The 22,319-nt window shown below is 45.3% G+C and overlaps 1 protein-coding gene across 1 annotated transcript in view; it reads left to right on the top strand.

The window, feature by feature from the left end:
* The window catches only part of LOC115476780 (carcinoembryonic antigen-related cell adhesion molecule 1-like), a 167,096-nt gene that overhangs the window by 128,970 nt on the left and 15,807 nt on the right, over positions 1–22,319 (top strand). The window contains exons 10-12 of the mRNA XM_030213359.1: positions 37–399; positions 20,477–20,755; positions 20,846–21,112. Coding sequence (XP_030069219.1) covers positions 37–399; positions 20,477–20,755; positions 20,846–21,112 — 909 coding nt within the window. The remainder of the gene's footprint in view (positions 1–36; positions 400–20,476; positions 20,756–20,845; positions 21,113–22,319) is intronic.

Here is a 22,319-nt window from a genome sequence, read left to right as displayed (position 1 = left end):
TACTTAACAGCTTATTTTTTTTTCTTTCTCTTTCAGTGTTTCTGAGTTTGTGGAGCCAGCAGATTTCTGCACAAGTATCTGTTGTCCCCATACCGAAGACCGCAATAGTGGGAGAGAATGTCCTGCTGTCTGTCAGTGGTGTCACTGGGACTATTCTGCTCTTCAGCTGGCACAAAGGGGAGAGCACAGATAAAAATCAGATGCTGATGTATTCCCCAAATGAGACACCTCCTGAGCAAATAGAAGAGCCCTATAGGGGTCAGGTGAGGGTTTTTCCAAACTGCTCCATGGAGATCTTAGGAGTTAATATAAATGACAATGGCAGTTACACTGTGAATATTCAAACAAGGGGGGGACAACAACAACAACAGCGAGCCACAGTAACTATAATAATCTACGGTGAGTGATTTAAAACATTTATATCTCCTAGCTACAGATGTGCAATTCCTAGAAATTTTGAATTCAAGAAAATTAATTTTTTAAAAATGTACAGGAGATGGGAAAGTTAGGAAATAATACTTGCATAACAGTACAGTGAATGATACATGCATACAGTTTATGAAGTAATCTGATGCACAAAATTGTTTATTAGTACTACAAAAAAAATAAACAGGCAAAAATATACTTCTGTAAAATAAGCCCTAGGTTAGGACTGTTAAAGATGTGAAGAGCAATATGTTCGCTGCTTCTAGAAAGCACAAACCATTTAAGACGTTCTCAGGAGTATTAATTTAACACTTAGAGTTTTAGCTCACCTTTTACAAAGGATATTTAAAGTGGTTTGCAGCATTATTTGCATTCAGGTACAATAAGTCTCTGCCCAAAGATCTTACAATGTAATTGGGTGCATTCAGGGATGGTGCAAGAGTATTAGGCACCCCAGGTGAACCATCAACCCTGTGTGCCTCCAAGTTACCTTTTGGGCCCATAGGTCTCCTCTCATTAGTCTCCCACCCTATGATTTAAATTTAAAAAAAAAACTCTGTAATGATAAACATCCCAATATCACCCACCTCCCAGTGCAATGCTGTGAAAATGCATAATTGGCTATCATGCTCTTAAATATTAAAATTTGCTTTGTATATAGATATATAATATATGAGAGAGAGGTAATATCTATGACAGTGTTCCAAAAGAAATTTACCTGGGTACATGGGCTGCTTGAAAACTGCTTACACTTCCTGCAGGTAAAGGAACATGCTGATGGTTCTTTGAGTTTTTGTAACTGACAGGATATACTGTTTTGTTTTTAAGGCAGCTGCTATTTGCCACCTCCTAAGAGTCTACCTAATGGTTAAGCCAACCCTGGATATGGGAGACTGCAAAAAAATAGATGGTGACCAGGGTCAGTCCAATCAGCCATTCGTGTTGGCCCAACCCATAGCCTAGATCTTCCCTAACACCTTGCCCAGGTCACCAGCATCTTCCTTTCTCTATCCCCCCTCCAGTGTCCAGGATTTCTTGTCCCTCCCCTTCCACCACTGCTGTTGTGGCTCCAGCCACTGGATCAATTTCTTATTCTAGCCTTCAGTATTCTGCTCAGACTTAAAGCTTGCTGTGTCCTCAATTGCTTCTCAAGGGGCAAGCCTTAAGTGCATGTGCACAGATGCTGAAAGGTCTCCCCATTAGGGTCCAGCCTCAAAATGGCCACCATTCTTCTAGCAGCACTCATAATTTTTAAATCTTGCGGTATGACTCCCTAGATCTCGAGGAAGATTCCAGAAAGGCCTAGCCCAAGCCCCCCTGTCCCACCCTCATAAGCCCTCCCAGGCCTATCATTCCCTTCAGGGGAGACAGAGAGGGATCTGGACCAGGTCAAAGAAGAGGAGTATCAGTTATGTGGATCCCGGATGATATTCAGCCAGAGCCTGGACAACTGTCTTATGCAGGTCCTGGTTGAATTCACCAGGACTCATATAATCTCTGGCAGCCAGCTCACTTTCAGTTAGCCCTGGATATTCATTGCCCATTACCAGACAAGGTCCAGCATTGAATATCCGGGGCTAATTAATCTCATGCACAAAATTAAATTATTTATATTTTCACAGAATATGCTTGTGTATAATGGGTTCTGTGCTAGAATAATATCCAGTCAATATTCATCCCACGGCAGCCTTTTCAAAAACATTGACCACCATGGGCAGAATTATCCCCAGATATTCAGTGTCAGGCCATGTCCAGGAACCACTACTGAATATCTGAGCCTAATTGACATGGCTGCTTTTTGACATATTGAATTAAGAGAGGTATATCAAGACCCAATAAACCATAAACCAAATTGGCTGGGATCAGCATTTCAAACATTGTCTCATTTCCCCTACGATCCTCCACCCCCAAAGAGGTCCAGAGCCCTACTCCCCTTTCCTACCAAAACAAGACCCCTCAACCCTCCATAGATCCATACCCCCTCCCATCCTCCACCCTAAAGAGGTCCAGAGCCCTACTCCCTCCCCAATAAAACACCACAACCTCCCATAGATCCATACCCCCTCCCATTCTCACCCACTCAGGATAGGCCCTTCCGGGCCTTTCTGAAGTCCCTGGTAGTCTAGTGAGCAATGGGGGTAGGGGTGAAGAAAGGTATTAGAGCTAAAAGAAAATCCTTCAGAAAATGGAAGAAGGAACCGACTGAAAATAATAAGAAACAGCATAAGGAATGTCAAGTCAAATGCAAAGCGCTGATAAGGAAGGCAAAGAGGGACTTTGAAAAAAAGATTGTGTTGGAGGCAAAAACACATAGAAATTTTTTTAAGGTATATTAAAAGCAGGAAGCCGGCAAAAGAATCGGTTGGATCGCTAGATGACCGAGGGGTAAAAGGGGCAATCAGGGAAGACAAAGCTATAGCGGAGAAATTAAATGAATTCTTTGCTTCGGTCTTAACTGAGGAAGATTTGGGAGAGATACTGGTGCCAGAAATGGTATTCAAAACTGACGAGTCAGAGAAACTGAATGAAATCTCTATAGACCTAGAGGATGTAATGGGGCAATATGACAAATTGAATAGTAGCAAATCTCCTGGACCGGATGGTATTCATCCCAGGGTACTGATAGAACTGAAAAATGAACTAGCGGAACTATTGTTTGTAATATGTAATTTATCCTTAAAATCGAGCATGGTACCGGAAGATTGGAGGGTGGCCAATGTAATGCTGATTTTTTAAAAAGGTTCAAGGGGAGATCTGGAAAATTATAGACCGGTGAGTCTTACGTCGGTGCTGGGCAAAATGGTAGTGACTATTATAAAGAACAAAATTACAGAGCATATTCAAAAGCATGGATTAATGAGACAAAGCCAACATGGATTTAGTGAAGGGAAATCTTGCCTCACCAATCAATTACATTTCTTTGAAGGGGTGAACAAACATGTGGATAAGGTGAGCCGGTTGATAGTGTGTATCTGGATTTTCAGAAGGCGTTTGACAAAGTAAATCATGAAAGACTCCAGAGGAAATTGGAGAGTCATAGGATAGGATCAGTGGTGTGCTGGGAAATATTTAACAACAGGCTATCTTCCTGGTCCACCTCTGCGCCCCCCCCCCCCCCCCAAATTGCAGAGCTGGCTATAGCCGGGGAGAGAGCCTGGGGGGGGGGGGCAATGCAATACTCCAGGAAAAAAAATTAAATGATCCCAGGTTCCAATTTAATTCATGTTTAATGTGGGATAAAATGACAAAAATAAGTAAATAAATATAATTTTTTAATGTTGAGCACCTAATTCTCAAAGTGTATGCTGATGCTTGTTACTGTTAACTTGTTAAGCTGGCTAATTGCTTTATTTTAGCCATTTGTTATCATTTATAAAACACAATAAAAATATTGGAACTAAAAAAAAAGTGGACATATTCCAAACACCATAATGAAAATAAAATGATTTTTTTCTACCTTTGCTGTCTGGTGACTTTGTTTTTCTGATCATGTTGGCCCAGTATCTGATGCTGCTGCTATCTGTCCTCTTAACTCTGTTTCCAGGGCTTCCTTTCCATTTATTTCTTTAGTTTCCGCCTTTCTTCTTCATTTCTTGCCCTACATCCGTAAGTAAAAGCAGGATCCAGCTTCTGCCTCTTTTCTTCATCCATGTGCAGTTTTTTTCCTTTCTTCCTTTTCCCTCTTCTCATCTCCTTCCTCACTCTTCCCTCCCCTCCATCCATGTCCAGCATTTCTTCTCTCTCCCTTCCCACTCCTCCATCCATGTACAGCAACCCTCCTTTCCCCTCCCCTCCATCCATCCATGTCCAGCAACCCTCCTCTCCCCTGCCCTCCTCTGCATTCACCCATGTCCAGCAACTCTCCTCTCCCCTCCCCTCCATCCACCCATGTCCAGCAACTCTCCTTTCCCCTGCCCTCCATCCATCCATATCCAGCAATTCTCTTCTCTTCCCTAACCCCTCCATCCATTCATACCCAGCGATTCTCTTCTCCCCTGCCCCCCCCGTAGCCATCCATACCCAGCGATTCTCTTCTCTTCCCTGCCCCCCTCTAGCCATCCATGCCCAGCGATTCTCTTCTCTCCCCTGCTTCCCCTCCAGCCATCCATACCCAGTGATTCTCTTCTCCCCCCTGCCCCCCCTCTACCCATTCATACCCAGTGATTCTCTTCTCTCCCCTGCCCCCCCTCCAGCCATCCATACACAGTGATTCTTTTCTCTCCCCTGCCCCCCCCTCCAGCATCCATACCCGGCGATTCTCCTCGCTCCCCTGATTACCTCCGTTGAAGTGGCCACACCATTGAAAGCCCTGCCCATCTCTAGCCTTCCCTTCATGAGTTCGTTCCCTCAGAGTCCCGCCCTCGCGGAAAGAGGAAATGATGTCAGAAAGCGGGACTCTGAGGGATCGACCTCACGAAGGGAAGGCTAGAGATGGGCAGGGCTTTCAATGACGTGGCTGCTTCTACGGAGGTAATAAAAATGATTTAAACCCCCCCCCCCCCCAGGGTGACACAGGCTAATGAGGGCAGTGGTGGGAGGTGAGGTAACTGGGGTAAGCATGACTTGTGGCGTCCTCCTGCCATGCTTACCTCGTTTACCGGAGCCGGCTCGCCCTGCAGAACAACCAGCTCGCAAGATGTTAAAAAATTTAACAACCGGCTCTTGCGAGACGGTGCAAGCCGGCTCCAGCACACCACTGGATAGGAGGTAGGGTCCTATTGTGGATTAAAAACTGGTTAAAAGATAGAAAACAGAGAGTAGGGTTGTGGTCAGTATTTTCAATGCAGAAGGGTAGTTAATGGGGTTCCCCAGGGGTCTGTGCTGGGACCGCTGCTTTTTAACACATTTATAAATGACCTAGAGATGGGAGTAACTAGTTAGGTAATTAAATTTGCTGACAACACAAAGTTATTCAAAGTAAAATTGCAGGAGGATTGTGAAAAATTACAAGAGGACCTTAGAGACTGGGAGACTGGATGTCTAAATGGCAGATGGCATTTAATGTGAGCAAATGCAAAGTGATGCATGTGGGCAGTGGTGTGCTGGTAAATGTTTAACAACAGGCTCTCTCCCTGGTCCACCTCTGCGCCCCCCCCCCCCCAAATTGCAGAACTGGCTATAGCCGGGGAGAGAGCCTGGGGGGAGGGGGGGGGGACAATGCAATACTCCAGGAAATAAAAAATTCCAATTCCAATTCCAATGTTTAATGTGGGATAAAATGCCATAAATAAGTAAATAAATATAAACTTTTAATGTTGAGCACCTGATTCTCAAAGTAGACACATTCCAAACACTATAATGAAAATAAAATGACTTTTTCTACCTTTGTTGTCAGGTGACTTTGTTTTTCTAATCATGCTGGCCCAGTATCTGATTCTGCTGCTATCTGTCCTCTTAACTCCGTTTCCAGGGCTTCCTTTCCATTTATTTCTTTACTTTCCGCCTTTCTTCTTCATTTCTTGCCCTACATCCGTAAGTAAAAGCTGGGTCTTCCGCAGACTTGACTGTCCAGTGGATCCAGCTTCTGCCTCTTTTCTTCATCCATGTGCAATTTTTCTCCTCTCTTCCTTTTCCTTATCTCATCTCCTTCCTCATTCTTCCCTCCCCTCCATCCATGTCCAGCATTTCTTCTCCCTCTCCCTTCCCTCTCCTCCATCCGTGCCCAGCAACCCTCCTCTCCCCTGCCCTCTCCGCCATCCACCCATGTCCAGCAACCATCCTCTCCCCCTGCCCCCTCCATCTACCCATGTCCAGCAACCCTCCTCTTCCCCCTGCCCTCCCCTCCATCCACCCATGTCCAGCAACTCTCCTCTCCCCTGTGCTCCCTCCATCCATCCATCCATATCAGCAATTCTCTTCTCTCCCCTGCCCCCCTCTATCCATACCCAACGATTCTCTTCTCTCCCCTGCCCCCCCTCCAGCCATCCATACCCAGCGATTCTCTTCTCTCCCCTGCCCCCCCTCCAGCCACCCATACCCAGCGATTCTTTTCATTCCCCTGCCCCCTCCAGCCACCCATACCCAGCGATTCTCTTCTTTCCCCTGCCCCACTCCAGCCATCCATACCCGGCGATTCTCTTCTCTCCCCTGCCCCCCCTAGCCACCCATACTCAGCGATTCTCTTCCCTCCCCTGCCACCCCTCCAGCCACCCATACCCAGCAATTCTCTTCTCTCCCCTGCCCCCCTCCAGCCACCCATACCCAGCGATTTCTCTTCTCTCCCTTGCCCCCCTCCAGCCACGATATCCAGCGATTCTCCTTGCTCCCCTGATTACCTCCGTCGATGCGGCTGCGTTATAGAAAGCCCTGCCCATCTCTAGCCTTCCCTTTGAGTTCGTTCCCTCAGAGTCCCGCCCTCACGGAAAGAGGAAATGACGTCAGAAGGTGGGACTCTGAGGGAACGAACTCACGAAGGGAAGGCTAGAGACGGGCAGGGCTTTCAATGACGCAGCCGGACAGAGGTAATATAAGCGATTTAACCCCCCCCCCCCAGGGTGGCGCAGGCAAACAAGGGCAGTGGTGGGAGGTGAGGTAAATGGGGTAAGCATGGCTTGTGGCGCCCTCCTGCCATGCTTACCTTGTTTACCGGAGCCAGCTCACCTTGCAGAACAAATATTGTGTTCAATTCTGGTCACCGCAGAAAAGGTGCAGAGAAGGGCAACAAAAATGATAAAGGGGATGGGACAACTTCCCTATGAGTAAAGGCTACAGCAGCTGGGGCTCTTCAGCTTGGAGAAAAGATGGCCGAGGGGAGATATGATAGATGTCTATAAAATAATGAGTGGAGTGCAACGGATAGATGTGAAGCGTCTGCTTACACTTTCCAAAAATACTAGGACTAGGGGACATGCGATGAAGCTACAAGTAGTAAATTTAAAATGAATCGGAGAAACGTTTTCTTCATTCAACGTGTAATTCAACTCTGGAATTCGTTGCTAGAAAATGTAGTTAAGGCGGTTAGCTTAGTAGAGTTTAAAAAAAGGTTTGGACAGCTTCCTAAAGGAAAAGTCCATAGACCATTATTAAATTGAACTTGGGGAAAATCCACTATTTTTGGATTAAGCAGCATAAAATGTTTTGTACTCTTTTTGGGATCTTGCCAGTTATTTCTGACCTGGATTGGCTGCTGTTGGAAACAGGATGCTGGGCTTGATGGACCTTTGGTCTTTCCCAGTATGGCAATACTTATGTACTTATGTGAACCCCATTCACTCTTGCCCCTAGTGGGCTGCCTTTACAAAATGGCAGGGATTTCAGGTAGGTCTGAGGGGGGCTATCCTGAATGGGGGTGGGGTATGGACCTGTGGGGGGTGAGGGTCTTAACTCATCAAGTGAAGTTGGGAGGGAAGACTATGGATCTCATCAGGGGGGCTGGGAGAGAGGACTGGAGGGGAAAACAAAACAGTTTTTTTGTATGCAGGTTCCAGCTGATATTCAGTGCCAGGGCCTGCATAGCTATCCAGACAAATTTAGGACAGCTTTGAACCTATCCTAAGTTTGTTTGGTTATCGGTGTGGATGCTGGCTCCTCCCCACTGTCACCTGTACTGCCCCTGACCTTGACATGGCCGTTTTGTGCTGATATTCAGTGGCACTGCCTGGTTAGGTGCCACAGAATATTGGTGGTTAGGTGGCCACAGGTGAGCGTCTCCTGCCCACTTAAATCACTTTGCATATTGAGCTATATCTTTCCATATCAGTTAAACATGTGGAGAGCTACATATTGAGCTGTATCCAAAGAGCACAAAGCATTAACAACATTCCAGGAAGGATTAACTTAACTTGTTTGGATTTTTAGCCAACCTTTTCAAAGGACATTCAGAGTAGCTGATAGCAGTATTTGAATTATCTGCACCAAAGAGCATGAAAGGCAATTCTATAGCCGAGACACTCATATTTACGCATGCATCACACTTATAAATGTATAGAATGCTAGAACTGACATGCATATGTGCAGAAACTTGCTAGTAGGATGCCTGAGAGTTACTACGCAAATACCCACTTAATTTACATTATGTGTAATGGCAAGGGGATGTACCAAGGGATGTAAGATGGGTGAGGCTTCCATTTACATGTATAATTTACAGAATAGTGCAAGTTACATGTGTCTCTTCCACACTTAGGTAGTAACATTTACACCAGATTTATGGCTGGTGTAAGCCCAAGCCCCTAATTTTTAGATGCACTGATACCAGGTTATGATGGTATTCTATGAGGTGCCTAGGGTCCATTATAGAATAGGCTCCAATGGGCTCCTACCACACAGCCTCGGAGCATCTAAATGGAGGTGCCCAGTTACAGAATTGCCCCTTCACACTCTAAATGGCTACATGAGAGAACACAACATAGACCGACTCACTCAAGGTCTTCAAGCATGTCAGTGAGTGGGAGAAGTGGGGTTTGAACCCAGGTTTACTGGATGCTCTGGGAATTGCTCTAACCGCAAGGCCAGGTCCTCTTGGGAGCCTTTTCTGTCCCTGGTTAAAGCTGCAGCTAGACCACTGTTCCGCTATTCATCCCTAAACAAACATTATGTTTCAAGAATATTCAAAACCACTGCAGTATTCTTCTGACACTATATTACTGATATTTAATCAAAGTGTCATGGTTACTGTGTTAGAAATAAGGGTCAACAAACAACCTGTAGGTGAGACTTTTTTATTGACTTAACTATTGTGGGGTTTCCCAAACCCTGCATTCCATACAAATGGAGGCAGTGATTGCAAATCTATATCATGAATATTGATGCTCCAGCCATAGGCGTAGTTTGACTGTTTCATTTGGGGGGGCAAAGAATGGGCGGAGCATATTAGCATATCATTTGCATATATACATATGCAAATGAATATGCTAATATGGAGGAAGGAATTGAAATTTACAGGCAAAATATCACAGATGCACATTTCAAAAAGCTGACACATTTCAATTAATAAATTATGAATAAAATACTTTTATCTACCTTTGTTGTCTGATCATTTAGTTTTTCTATTCGCTTTGGTCCCAGTGTCTTCTGTTTTATGCAGTGTCTTCTTTCCAGTAGGCTTCCCTCTGCTCCCCACCCTCCCAGTCCCATCCATCTCTTGCTCCTTCCCTCTGCTCCCCACCCCTCCCAGTCCCATCCATCTTCTGTTCCTTCCCTCTGCTCACCATCCCTCCGTCCCATCCATCTTCTGCTCCTTCCCTCTGCTGTGCCTGACCTCTCCCAATCCCATCCATCTCCTGGTCCATCCCTCTGCTCCCCACCCCTCCCAGTACCATCCATCTTCCCTCTGCTCCCCACCCCTCCCAGTTCCATCTATCTTCCTTCTACTGCCCCCCCCCACGAGGTCCAAGATCGTGACTCCGTTTACCCCCTCTCTTCCTCCCTCCCTCCGGCGCAGGCAACAGTCTTCAGCTTTTTCAGCGTTCCTGGCAGCGGTAGCGATGTACACGCTGCCTTCGGTCTGCCCCGGAAGTCTTCTCTTCAAGTTCCTGTTCCCACCTATGCGGGAACAGGAACTTGAAGAGAAGGCTTTGGGGCAGAGCCGAAGGCAGCGTGTACATCGCTACCGCTGCCAGGAACGCTGAAAAAGACTGCTGCCTGCGCCGGAGGGAGGGAGGAAGAGAGAGGGGTAGACGGACACGCTCCTCTCCGTCCGCTTGGCTTCCCTGCCCTCTCTGTCTGCGTCCCGCCTTCCTCTGATGTCAGAGGAAGGCGGGAGCAGACAGATGGGCAGGGAAGCCAAGCGGATGGAGAGGAGCGCGTGCCTGCATGTGTTGTTTTTTTTTTAACTAATGGCGCAGCGGCGCCTCGTCGTCGTTTGGGGGGGCATTGCCCCCCTCGCCCCCCCCAGTCTACGCCTATGGCTCCAGCGTTTGGAGAGCACAGCGCCATTGCTCCTAATTCCTGTTTGCGGCTCACTCTGGTTATGTAGCAGAATTATGGTTAGAATCTTCATTAAGTTAAACCCCTGATGACGCACTTGGTGAAATGCAGTGACTGCATCGGGTTTGACGCCAGCTCAAACTGATGATAGACTCATAACGGGAACCGAGAAGAGTGCTGAAAGGTTGCATTTTCACAGCAATGGATCCAAAATTGATGGATGTAAGATCCCTATTCAACCACTGAAGGAATTGATGATTTTTGAACATTTAGATGGACAAGCATGTTACAAAGCATTTGACAGGTGGATGAGCCAATTATTTTTGAGGTTCATTCTACTCGTTGTTACAGCCAGCACGTTATGTTTCAGCCAGCAATGTTAGGCTTTCAAGGCAGAAACTAGGTTTGTGAGCCCTTGCACCACTGCTGAGGAGTGGCAGTGGCAGGCAAAACCACCCCACACCAGAGACAAGGCAGAACTCTGACAGAAACAGCTAGACTTCACCTGCACTTGATCGCCCTTCCCCAGGAGTTGAGCCCCTGGGTGCAGGCGACCAGCAGGACTTACCGGACAGGGCAGGAACTGGATACCAACTAGGCTGAACAGGGACTAAGGGTCAGAGGGGAAAAGAATATACATGGGCAGCAAGGCAGGAAACAGGGCTAGGGCTCACAGACAGACAAATACTACACAAGGCAGGAAATGGACAAGCTAGAGGACAGGAACTGAAAGCTGCCAAGCAGCCACTGAAAAACACTGACAGACAAGAGACAGGACTGAAAGCTGCAGAGCAGCCACTAAGCAAGAAAACAGAGAAACAGAAACTAGACCAGGAATACAGACCAGAAACAAGACTAGGGAAATAAGCAAATAAACCTAAGCTAACCTACACACAGACTAACTAGAACCGGACAAGAAACTCAAACAAGAAACCAGACTAGGCAGAAGTGCAACAAAGCACCAACAAACCATGGACCTTAAACGATGCAAAGGCAAACACAGATATCTTCAGGTGATTAATAAAGCCCATCCGCATCTGAGGTTCAGTTGCAGGAATCACAAGGCAGCTACGGGTGCTGTTCAGGCACAAACAAGAAAAGCAAGTCTGGCAGCCCGGAAGATCCGGACCGGACTGGGCTGAAGTCTGGAACGGGTGACAGTCCATAGCAGCCACCGGTTCTAGCCACCAGAGGGCGAGGGTAGGACAGAAAAGGAAGCATGTTATGTTGCAGTTATTTATGGATGATTTGTAATTGCAGTGTATATGTGAGAGCTGTGGAGGAGTGGCCTAGTGGTTAGAGTGGTGGACTTTGGTCCTGGGGAACTGGGTTCGATTCCCACTGCAGGCACAGGCAGCTCCTTGTGACTCTGGGCAAGTCACTTAACCTTCCATTGCCCCAGGTACAAATAAGTACCTATGCCGCATTGAGCCTGCTATGAGTGGGAAAGCGCGGGGTACAAAAAAAAAAAACTGTGAAGCTGTTGGAGAATATTATTTAGTGGTATATGGTATGCAGTTTGTACGTGTTTCCACATCATTTCCTCAGAAGGAGGATGGTGATATTATTTTAGTATTGGTAGAGTGTGAATGGTTAGATTGAATGTGGTTGTATGTATGTATAAAATATAATCAGCAAGGGACGCTGTATAGGTTTCAATACGTAGAGGATTTTTGTATAATATTTTGTCAGTAAATAAAGTTGAATAAGAAAATAGTTTTTGTAGTTACTTTTGTGGGGAGGTATGAATATTCATGATAGATATTAAGAACACCTGACTGGCTGAGGTGTCCCCAGGACAAGTTGGGAATCCTTGAACTATTGCATAGCTTTGTAAACTTTTTTGACTAGCAAAGAGACACATTGGGGGGGGGGGGGGGGGGATTCTATATATGGTGCCTAAAAAAATCCACTCGGAAAACATTTTTGTCTAAGCGTATTCTATAAGTGGCACCTAGATTTAGGCGTGGTATATAGAATTATGCTTAGTTGACATTCCAGCGCCTAAAACAACGTGCATCCATTTACACCAACAAAAACATGGCATAAATACTGGCACATAGATTTAGGTGCACTAGGCATAGGCACCCCGTATAAGAGGCTTGGGGAGGCTAAGCCTCCCCAGCCCAACCGTGACCTTCCCCTGGCTGCTGCCCCCACAAACACAGGGCTGGCGCAGCGCTGCAGCCAGACAGTTCTCCGACAGTTCCCTCCTTCCTTCCCGCTCTCAGCTCCCTGACCGGCAGCCCTCCTCCTCTTCGTTCCTCCCTCCTCCTCCCCGCACGTGCGTGTGTTTTAACCCTTTTACTTTCCGTGGCAGCAACATCAGTGACGAAGAAGGCACTGTGGGCTCGCCTCTGGCTCCAGCTTCTTCACACATGCACGATGATACATTTCCTGTTTCTGCGTGAAGAGGGATGGGAGAAGCTGGAGGCGAGTCTGCAGTGCCTTCTTGTTCACTGACATCGCTGCCACGGAGAGTAAAAGAGTTAAATGCGTGGTGAGGCAGGAAGGAACGGAGAGGAGGGCTGTTGGGGGAGCTGAGGGAGGGCAGGGAGAATCGCTGGACATGGATGGGAGGGGAGGGGAGGGCAGGGGGAGAGAACAGATCACTGGACATGGAAAGAAGGGGAGGCCAGGGGGAGAGAAGATATCACTGGAGAGGAGGGGGCAGGGGGAGAGAACAGATCGCTGGACATGGAGAAGGGGAGGGCAGGGGGAGAGAAGAGATCACTGGAGAGGAGGGGGCAGAGGGAGAGAACAGATCGCTGGAGAGGAGGGAAGGGCAGGGGAGAGGAGAATTGGTGGCCATGGATAGATGGAGGGGAGGGCAGAGGGAGAGAAGAGATCGATGGACAGGAGGGGAGGGCAGGGGAGAGAGAATTGCTGGACATGGATGGATGAATGGGGGTAGGGACAGGGCCAGTCTTAGGCAGAGGCAACCGAGGCGGCTGCATAGGGCCTCACGCCTAAGGGGGCCCCGCGTGGCGCGCCTCTCAACTCTGCCTGCCTCCGACCTCCGCTCGCGCTCGGACTGCATCGCATCAATGATTCCGCTTGGCCGCTCCGCTCCAGCCACCTCCGGCGCTCACCCCCCCACTTGGGCCCGCTGTCAGCTCCCCGGACCCCGACAGTTGCAGCGAGCGACGGCGTCACGGCCCCGACAGACAGTTGCAGCGACGGCTCACCTCCAGTTTTTTCCCGCTCAATGTCCCGCCTTCTGATGATGTATTTCCTGTTTCCGCTAGGGCGGGAGTCACTGAGCGGGAAAAGCTGGAGCCTGGTCGGAGGTGAGCCATCGCTGGTGCGAGTGCGTGCGTCTTAAAATAAAGTGGAGCAACAGGGCTACAGTTCCATTCAAAGGCAAGGTAATGATAGCTTTTCTGTACTGTTTCATAATTTTAATGAATCTTATAATGCTTTTGCTATTTATTTGGTTTCCTTTTTTTTTATGGAGTGAAGGAATAGCCCAATAGTTAACAGGATCAAGAGAAGTTCAGGCTCTGGATTCTTTTTGTATGCATTTCTGTTATTTTGTTCAATTTTTATTGCAATATAGAAATAGAAAAATAGCGGATGAAGTTTTTCAATCATTAATTTTTTTCTTTGTTTATTTTACTTCAATATTTCTCATTTGTTATATTTATTCTTAAAAAGTGATATATTGTTCTTATGTACTTTTTTTGTTTTGTCACACTGCTAGATTAGTTTTTGTGGTTTTGTAGATAGGGATTCATTTAAGAAGCCTGCCTTTCTTGCTGTAGGGTGTTTTCCTCCCTAGCTCAAAGGGAAATGAAACCTAATATACTATTTGAAGTCAAAGTGTTTTAAAGCCCGGTGTAATTACAGTTGCCTTTCCACACATAAGGTTGTAGCTTGTCCTGTCCTTGGAATTAGTGCTATTATGGTTTGTTAAGGTTATGAGTGTGTTTTTGCAAAGTTTGTGTATACTGTTTTGCAGTGGAGAGATTGTGTGTTGGCCTTACTAAGGTGGCACCAAAACATCAGAAAGGGTGTAGAGCCTAAATCATGACACACTACCTCTAAAAGCGTGTTTTGTGGCTCTACATGAGAATTGTGATATTATGATCCCTTGCTAGCTTCATATTGTTGACGGTCTTTAGTGGACTTGAACTGAATAATTTCTGGGGAGGGGGGGGGTTCATGATAGCATTGTACTTATTATTTCAATCAGTTTTTTTGTACAAGTTTAGCTTCATTTGTCTTTATTTGAAATTTCATAAATAAAAAATTTTCTAAAAATGAAATAATCTTATCAATGGGGCGGAGCTAGGGTAGGGGTGGAGTTAGGATGGGGCAGAGCTAGGGTGGGGGCGGGACTAGGATGGGCCCCACTAAATTGGTCTGCACAGGGCCCCCGCACTTGCTAAGACCGGCCCTGGGTAGGGGAGAGAGGAAATGTGCTGGATATGGGTGGATGAAGGAGAGGGCAGGGGAGAATGGAGAGTCCCTGGACATAGATGGAGGGAGGGCAGGGGAGAGAGGAGAATTGCTGGACATGGATGGATGGAGGGGGCAGGGGGGGAGAGAGGAAATTTTCTGGATATGGATGGATGGATGGAGGAGAGGGCAGGGAGAATGGAGAGTTGTTGGGCATGGATGGATGGAGGGGAGGGAAGTCAGGAAGGAGATGCACATGGATGGAAAGGAGAGAAGAGAAGAGAAATATTGGACAATGATGGAGGAAAGGAAAGACAAAGGAAGCAGATGCACACAGATGGAGTGGAAGGGAGAGAGGAGAAATGCTGGACATGGATGGAGGGGGGGGAAGACAGTACGTAGATGCACATGGATGGAGGGGAGGGGAGTGAGGAGAAATGCTGGATATGGAAGGAAGGGAAACTGCTGAATTTAAGGGCTGCATCGGAACACTTTGAGGGCAGATGTTGAAACTGGAGAAAGGATAGGGCTACAGATGGTAGACAGGATGCATAAGGACACAGAAGGATGATGGACATGGTGAGAGAAAAAATATCAAATGGAAAGAAGACACTGGGACCAAAGCTAATAGAAAAACTAAATGCTCAGACAGCAAAGGTAGAAAACATTTTTTTATTCAGAATTTATTACTTGGAATATGTCAGCTTTTGGAAATGTGCATCTGTGATATTTTGCATGTAAGTTTCAATTTTTCTAGTATTGCTGCATGCTGAGTCTGACTTCTTGAGGAAACTTTCCAGTTCAGTATTTTGCCTTCATATCTATTGTGTCATGTGTTTTTCATGTGTGATCAAGATGCAGTATTCTGCTAGCGTGTAGTATTTGCAGCCCTTTTGTTTTGTTTTTGTTTCACTAGGTTGTGTACTGGTGTTTTAGAGCCCGGTGTAATTACAGTGCTGCCTTTCCACGCACAAGGTTGTAGCTCATCCTGTCCTTGGAATTAGTGCTGTTATGGTTTGGTAAGGTTATGAGTGTGTTTTTGCACAAGTTTGTGTATACTGTTTTGCAGTGGAGAGATTATGTGTTGGCCTTACTGAGGTGGCACCAAAACATCAGAAAGGGTGTAGAGCCTAAATCATGACACACTACCTCTTGAAGGATCTACATATGGTTGTTGATAACAGGAGCTCATTGTGATCACTAGCCACCCTAAAATGTTTTTTGTGGCTCTACATGAGAATTGTGATATTATGATCCCTTGTTTCATATTGTTGACGGTCTGCATTTTCTGTATGGGTGGTATATTGGTGTATTAGGGTCTGCCCAGTGTAATATTTATGGTACAGTAAGGTTCTGAATGTGTTTTGCACAAAGTTGTACATAGTGTTTTGCAGTTGAGCGATTGTGGTTAGTATATACTTTGAGCAACCACTTTATTCTTTGACATATGATACATATCTAATATCTAAATTTAATAAAAGGTATTAATTATGACTATTTTATTTTTACTTATTTTGTTTCTGTGTGTTGTCAGAAAATTATGGATGTAAGCTCCGCCCCTGGCCCCTGGCCCCACTCTAACCCCACCCCCTTTAGCCTCCCCAAACAGTTGGGCCACCGACTGCCTATGGCACTAGGCCACATTCTATAACTATGGGGTCCATTTACTAAGGTGCGCTGAAAAATGGCCTGCTGTGATTTGAGTGCACGCAGAATTATTTTTAAGCGCACCTCCAAAAAATGTTTTTTTAAATATATTTGCTGAAAACGGGCGTGCGGCAAAATGAAAATTGCTGCGTGTCCATTATGGGTTTGAGATCTTACCACAAGCCATTGACCTTGTGGTAAGGTCTCATGCAGTTACCAGGCGGTAATGGTCTACGCACGTCAAATGCCACTTGACGGGTGTAGCTGCCATGCGCCAGAAAATAAAAAATATTTTTCAGATGCGCATAGTGGATGCATACCAAACTTGTAATTATCATGCGGGCCACGTGGTAACCAGATGGTAACTCCAATTTGGCGCATGTAGGTGCTTACGCGGCTTAGTAAAAGGGCCCCCATGTGCGTAAATTTTGTAACACCCATGAAACGCCCATTTCCCCTCCCATAACCACACACCTTTTGTGCTGTGCATGTTAGAAGTTAGGCGCACTGCATTACAGAATACAAGTTGAGTGTGTAAATTCTAATTATTGTCAGTTAGTACTTGTTAAGTGCTGTTATCAACGCTGATTGGCTGTTAAGCCAATTAAGTTATGCGTGTTATTACAGAATATGCTTGGATTTTGGCATGGATCTCTAGGCGCGCTATATAGAATCCGGGTGATAGGGGCTATCCGAGTGCAGCGCTGAATATCGGCAATACCTGGAAGTTCCAGGTGCCACTAAAAACCTGGATTTTCAGTGCCAGTACCTAGATAAGGATTGGCACTTTTAGGTCAGATAAAATGCAGCTTCAAGACTGTGCTGTGCTCCAACTGTGACTCAGTTGGCCTCTCCTTAGTCCCCGAGATTGTGCCCTGTGATTGACAGAAAAGTCCAAGTTCCATATTGCAGCTAGGGTTTAGTTTGGGAACAGAGACTCCAGAATGTTCCTCATAGGAGTTATTGGAGGAATAGCCTAGTGGTTAATGCAGCAGACTTTGATCCTGGGGAACTGGGTTCTATTCCCACTACAGCTCCTAGTGACTCTGGGCAAGTCACTTAACCCTCCATTGCCCCAGGTACAAATAAGTACCTGAATATACTATTGGGCACATTTTTGAAAGAGAAGGATGCACATCTTTCGACATAAATCAGAAGGACGCCCATCTTCCGATTTATGTCTGAAGATGTGTGTCCTTCTCACAGGGGTCGTCCAAATCGGTATAATCAAAAGCCAATTTTGGACTTCCCCAACTGCTTTCCATCATAAGGATGGCCAAAGTTCAAGGGGGCGTATCAGAGGTGTAGCGAAGGTGGGACTTGGGCGTGCCTAACACTTGGACGTCCTCGACCTATAATCGAAAGAAACAAGGACGACTTTACCTGGTCGTGTTTTTCTTACAACCAAGGCACTAAAAGGTGCCCGAACTGACCAGATGACCAATCGGGGATGACCTCCCCTTACTCCCCCAGTGGTCACTAACCCCCTCCCACCCTCAAAAAATATCTTTAAAAATATTGATTGCCAGCCTCAGATGTCATACTCAGGTCCATCACAACAGTATGCAGGTCCCTGGAGCAGTTTTAGTGGGTGCAGTGCACTTCAGGCAGGTGGACCCAGACCCACCTCCCCTACCTGTTACATTTGTGGAGGAAACAGTGAGCCCTCCAAAACCCACCACAAACCCATTGTACCCATAGGCACCTGGTATAAGAGGCTTGGGGAGGCTAAGCCTCCCCTGCTGCAGCAGGATGGATCAGCTGTGGACTCCCACTGCTCTGGGGGGTTAAATTGTTGATTTACCTCCATCCTCACAGCAGGAGCTGCAGTGAAAGCCCATCTCTAGCCTTGTGTAACCAGTTGTAGAAATTGGTTTATGGTTTAATTTGTTTACCTTACTGCTGGGAGAGCAGGGGGGGTTGGCAGGAGGTGTCCTGGGTTGCCAGGGAGATAGTTAACGAGGATGGCTTCCTGACCTGCACATGAGAGACTTGCACTGACACCTGAGGACAGATAGCAGCAGAATCGGATACTGGGCCAGCATGATCAGAAAAAGTCACCAGACAACAAAGGTGGAAAAGATCAAATCTAGGGACGACCAAATTTCAGGTTTTGGACGTCTCTGACCATATTATCGAAACGAAAGATGGACGTCCATCTTGTTTCGAAATATGGGTTTCCCACCCCTAGATCGGGACTTTTTGCGAGGACATCCATATCAAAACATGGACGTCACTTTCTCAAATTCCCCTCCACGTAAACCACTTTGAATATAATTGCAAAAACCACAGACAGGTGGTATATCAAGTCCCATTTCCTTTCCTTACATGTTTGTTTATATACCCCCTGCAAGCCTGAAGGCTATTGAAGCAGTGTACATTCAGGTATTGTAGGTTCTTTTCTGTCCCTGGAGGGCTCACAATCTAAGTTTGTACCTGATACTGCCTCAGGTTGAGTGACTTGCCTAAGATCACACAGAGCTGCAGGAGATTTGAACCAGGCTCTACTGGTTCTCAGTCTGCTGCACTAACCTCCACTCCTTATATAAGGAGAATCATCAGTACATAAGTACTGCCATACTGGGAAAGACCAAAGGTCCATCGAGCCCAGCATCCTGTTTCCAACAATGGCCAATCCAGGTCACAAGTACCTGGCAAGATCCCTAAACAGTACAACACATTTTATGCTGCTTAAATAAGCAGTGGATTTCCCCCAAGTCATTTTAGTAATGGCTTATGGACTTTTCTTTTAGGAAGCTAGCCAACCCTTTTTTAAACCCCGCTAAGCTAACTACTTTTACTATATTCTCTGGCAACAAATTCACTGTAGAATTCTATCTCACATTTTCATCCTTGTTGATACCCAAGCTGTGCTTATTTTATAACCACCTCATTCAGTCTGGGGACATTCATGGTTCCTTCACTGAAGCCACTATTACAGTTTTATTAAAACCTGATTGACCCTCTCCTAGTACAGAATTATCGTCCTTTATGTCTGATAAATATTGATGCTAAAATAGTTGCAAAAATAATAGCACAATCTTTACTTATTGTATTACCCAAATTGATTAATACTGACCAAACTAGATTCATGCCTGGTAGACGTTCCTCAGATAACACCTTATTTACCAATGTATTGTTACAAGTTCAGTTGTCAGCAGAACCAATTGTAGCTATTGGACGATGCTGAGAAGGCTTTTGATCGTGTTAAATGGGAATATATGTTTTATGTTTACAATGGTTTGTTTTTTCTGTAGAATTTATCAATGTGGTTAAAACACTACGTAAGTACATACTGTAAGTATTGCCATACTGGGAAAGACCAAAGGTCCATCGAGCCCAGGATCCTGTTTTCAACAGTGGCCAATCCAGGTCACAAATACCCGGCAAGATCCCAAAAATGCACAAAACATTTTATACTGCTTACCCCAGAAATAGTGGATTTTCCCCAAATCCATTTAATAATGGTCTATGGACTTTTCCTTTAGGAAGCCCTCCAAACCTGCTATCAGTATTAATACCATTAATACCAGTTACAGTACCAGGGCCAGTACTATCAGAACCAGAAATGTCATCAGTTTCAGTATGAGTACCAACTGTATCATTAGTAATAACTCTGGCGTTAATACCAGCTTATGCATCAGTCCCAATGTAACCAGTATTATTATTAGTATTGGCAGTACTATTGATACCAGTACCATTGGCTGTAGTATCATTACCCAAGTCCTTTGCATTCTCTTCAAATAGGTCATTCTGTTCTGTAAGTGCAGAGTTGTTACTATAAAGGTTTCTGGCAGTAATAGAAGTAGATCTGTGATCTTTCCTTCCCAAGCTTTTTATTCATCATCGGCGTTTGTGGCTGCAGAAGTGGTTCCACCTCTACAATCTGACGTGAAGGTTTTTTAAGTTTATGCTATAAATCAATCCATCTAAGATTAAAGGTTTAGAAAAACAATCTCTTTTCTTTGATAGGGTCTCTCCTTTGACAGCATTGAAGAGCTCTGGGAGTGGGACACTGGTCTTTTTCTCTCTCACTTTCCTCCCTATTTCCTTTTCTCTCTGTTCATATTTATGGGTAACTCCAAGACTGAATTATGACGCTAAATATGTAATAATCTTCCTTCTCCTTTGATTACAGAAAAAGTGAGCAAACCCAATGTCACATCCAACCTCGCCTGTCCCGTGGAGTACAAAGACTCTGTAACATTAACATGTGTCACCACCAACACTACCCAAATAATTCTGTGGTCTAAAGACAGCCAGAGACTCCCATCAGATGACAGGATGAGTCTGTCTCAAGAGAACAGAACTCTAACCATAACCAATGTCTCCAGCGCTGATTCGGGAAACTATCAGTGTGAGGTCATGAACTCCGTTAGCCACAGTACGAGTGACCTGTACACCCTGACAGTTTGCTGTAAGTAATTCCAGCCCCATTTCTGTTTTCTGGTTTCTCTCCCTCATTGACTTTGCCTCAGTCCAATTTTATATTTTTCTTTTCTTATAGATGGACCGAAAAATGTGAAAATTACCCCTCAGGGACCCATAACCCAACCTCTGAAGTCACAACTAACATTAAATTGTATGGCTGAGTCTATCCCAGCCCCAGATTATACCTGGACTTTAAATGGTACCATAAAAGGCCATGAGGGGAAGTTAGTTCTTACTGAAATAACCATCCATGACCAGGGAAACTATACGTGTGAGGCGAATAACTCAGTGACACAGCTGTCTGGCTTAGCCTCTGTCTATGTTAATGTTGCTAGTAACTCTGGTAAGGTTTCTTATATGAATAAAATGTTATATGACGTTTAAGCTTTTTATTTAGTAGAACAGAACAGACAATGAAACAACTTAGCAGCTTAATACAGAACTCTTCAAATACATAAACCTGTTAATTATGAAGGGAAGGGGGATCATCAAAGCCCACAATGCAGCTTTTTCAGAGACCATGGAGGGAAGAACTGTATGACAATTAGCTGGGATGCAAAGGTGCCTAAGAGAAATGTTACTTCCAATGCATGTTACACAGCAATTAACTCGGTAACATAAGCAAACAGAATTCTAGAAATCATTCAAAAGAAATTCAGTTAAAATACAGAATGTTATAATGCTTCTGTATTGATCTGGTGCATATTGAGTACTATGTGTAGTTCTGATCATTCCACAGCAATAAAGATAGAAATAGAAAAAAAGTTCAGAGAAGGGCCAACCAAAATGATAAAGAGATAGGAATGACTCCTTTATGAAGAAGAGCAAACAGGTTAGGGTTCATCAACTTGGAGAGAAGCTGGCTGAGAGAAGATTTGATGGAGACCTGTAACATTATGAGTGGGATTCAATGGGTAAATAAGGAATGGTTATTTACCCTCTCAAATAATAATAGGATGAGGGGGGAGGGGCAGTCAGGTACTTGTGTGGCTTAGTGGTTTGGATTGTGGGCTCTCAATGGGTTTCATTCCCACTGTGGGTCTCTCTGGTTACAGTTTTGGTCTTTATCTGCCGTCATTTACTATGTTACTATGGAGCTCATTTTCAAAAGAGAAAAACATCCAAAAAGTGTCATAAATAACTATTTGGATGAATTTCTTCTCAAAATATCCAAATTGGTATTTTCGAAACCTGTTTGTCTAAGGGGGCATGTTGGGGGTGTTTCAAGAGCGGGCTGAGGGCATGCCTAACACTTGGACGTTTTACAGCCATAATGGAACAAAATGAAAACATCCAAGGTGAAAATTTAAACGGTTTGGTTAGACCTGTTTTTCTAATGAATAAGGCACATAAAGGTACCCTAAATAACCAGACAACTACTAGAGAGAATCAAGGATGACCTAAAGTGGTCACTGACCCCCTCCCAGCCCCCAAAAATGTGAATAAAAATAGTACTCACCAACCTCTGTAGCAGCCTCTCATGTTATAGCCAGGCCCATTACAGCAGCATGCAGGTCCCTGGAGTAGTGTAGTGGTAGGTGCAGTGCACT

Source organism: Microcaecilia unicolor, chromosome 8 (assembly GCF_901765095.1).
Source record: "Microcaecilia unicolor chromosome 8, aMicUni1.1, whole genome shotgun sequence".
NCBI lineage: Eukaryota > Metazoa > Chordata > Amphibia > Gymnophiona > Siphonopidae > Microcaecilia > Microcaecilia unicolor.
This window is presented reverse-complemented; position numbering and strand designations above follow the sequence as displayed.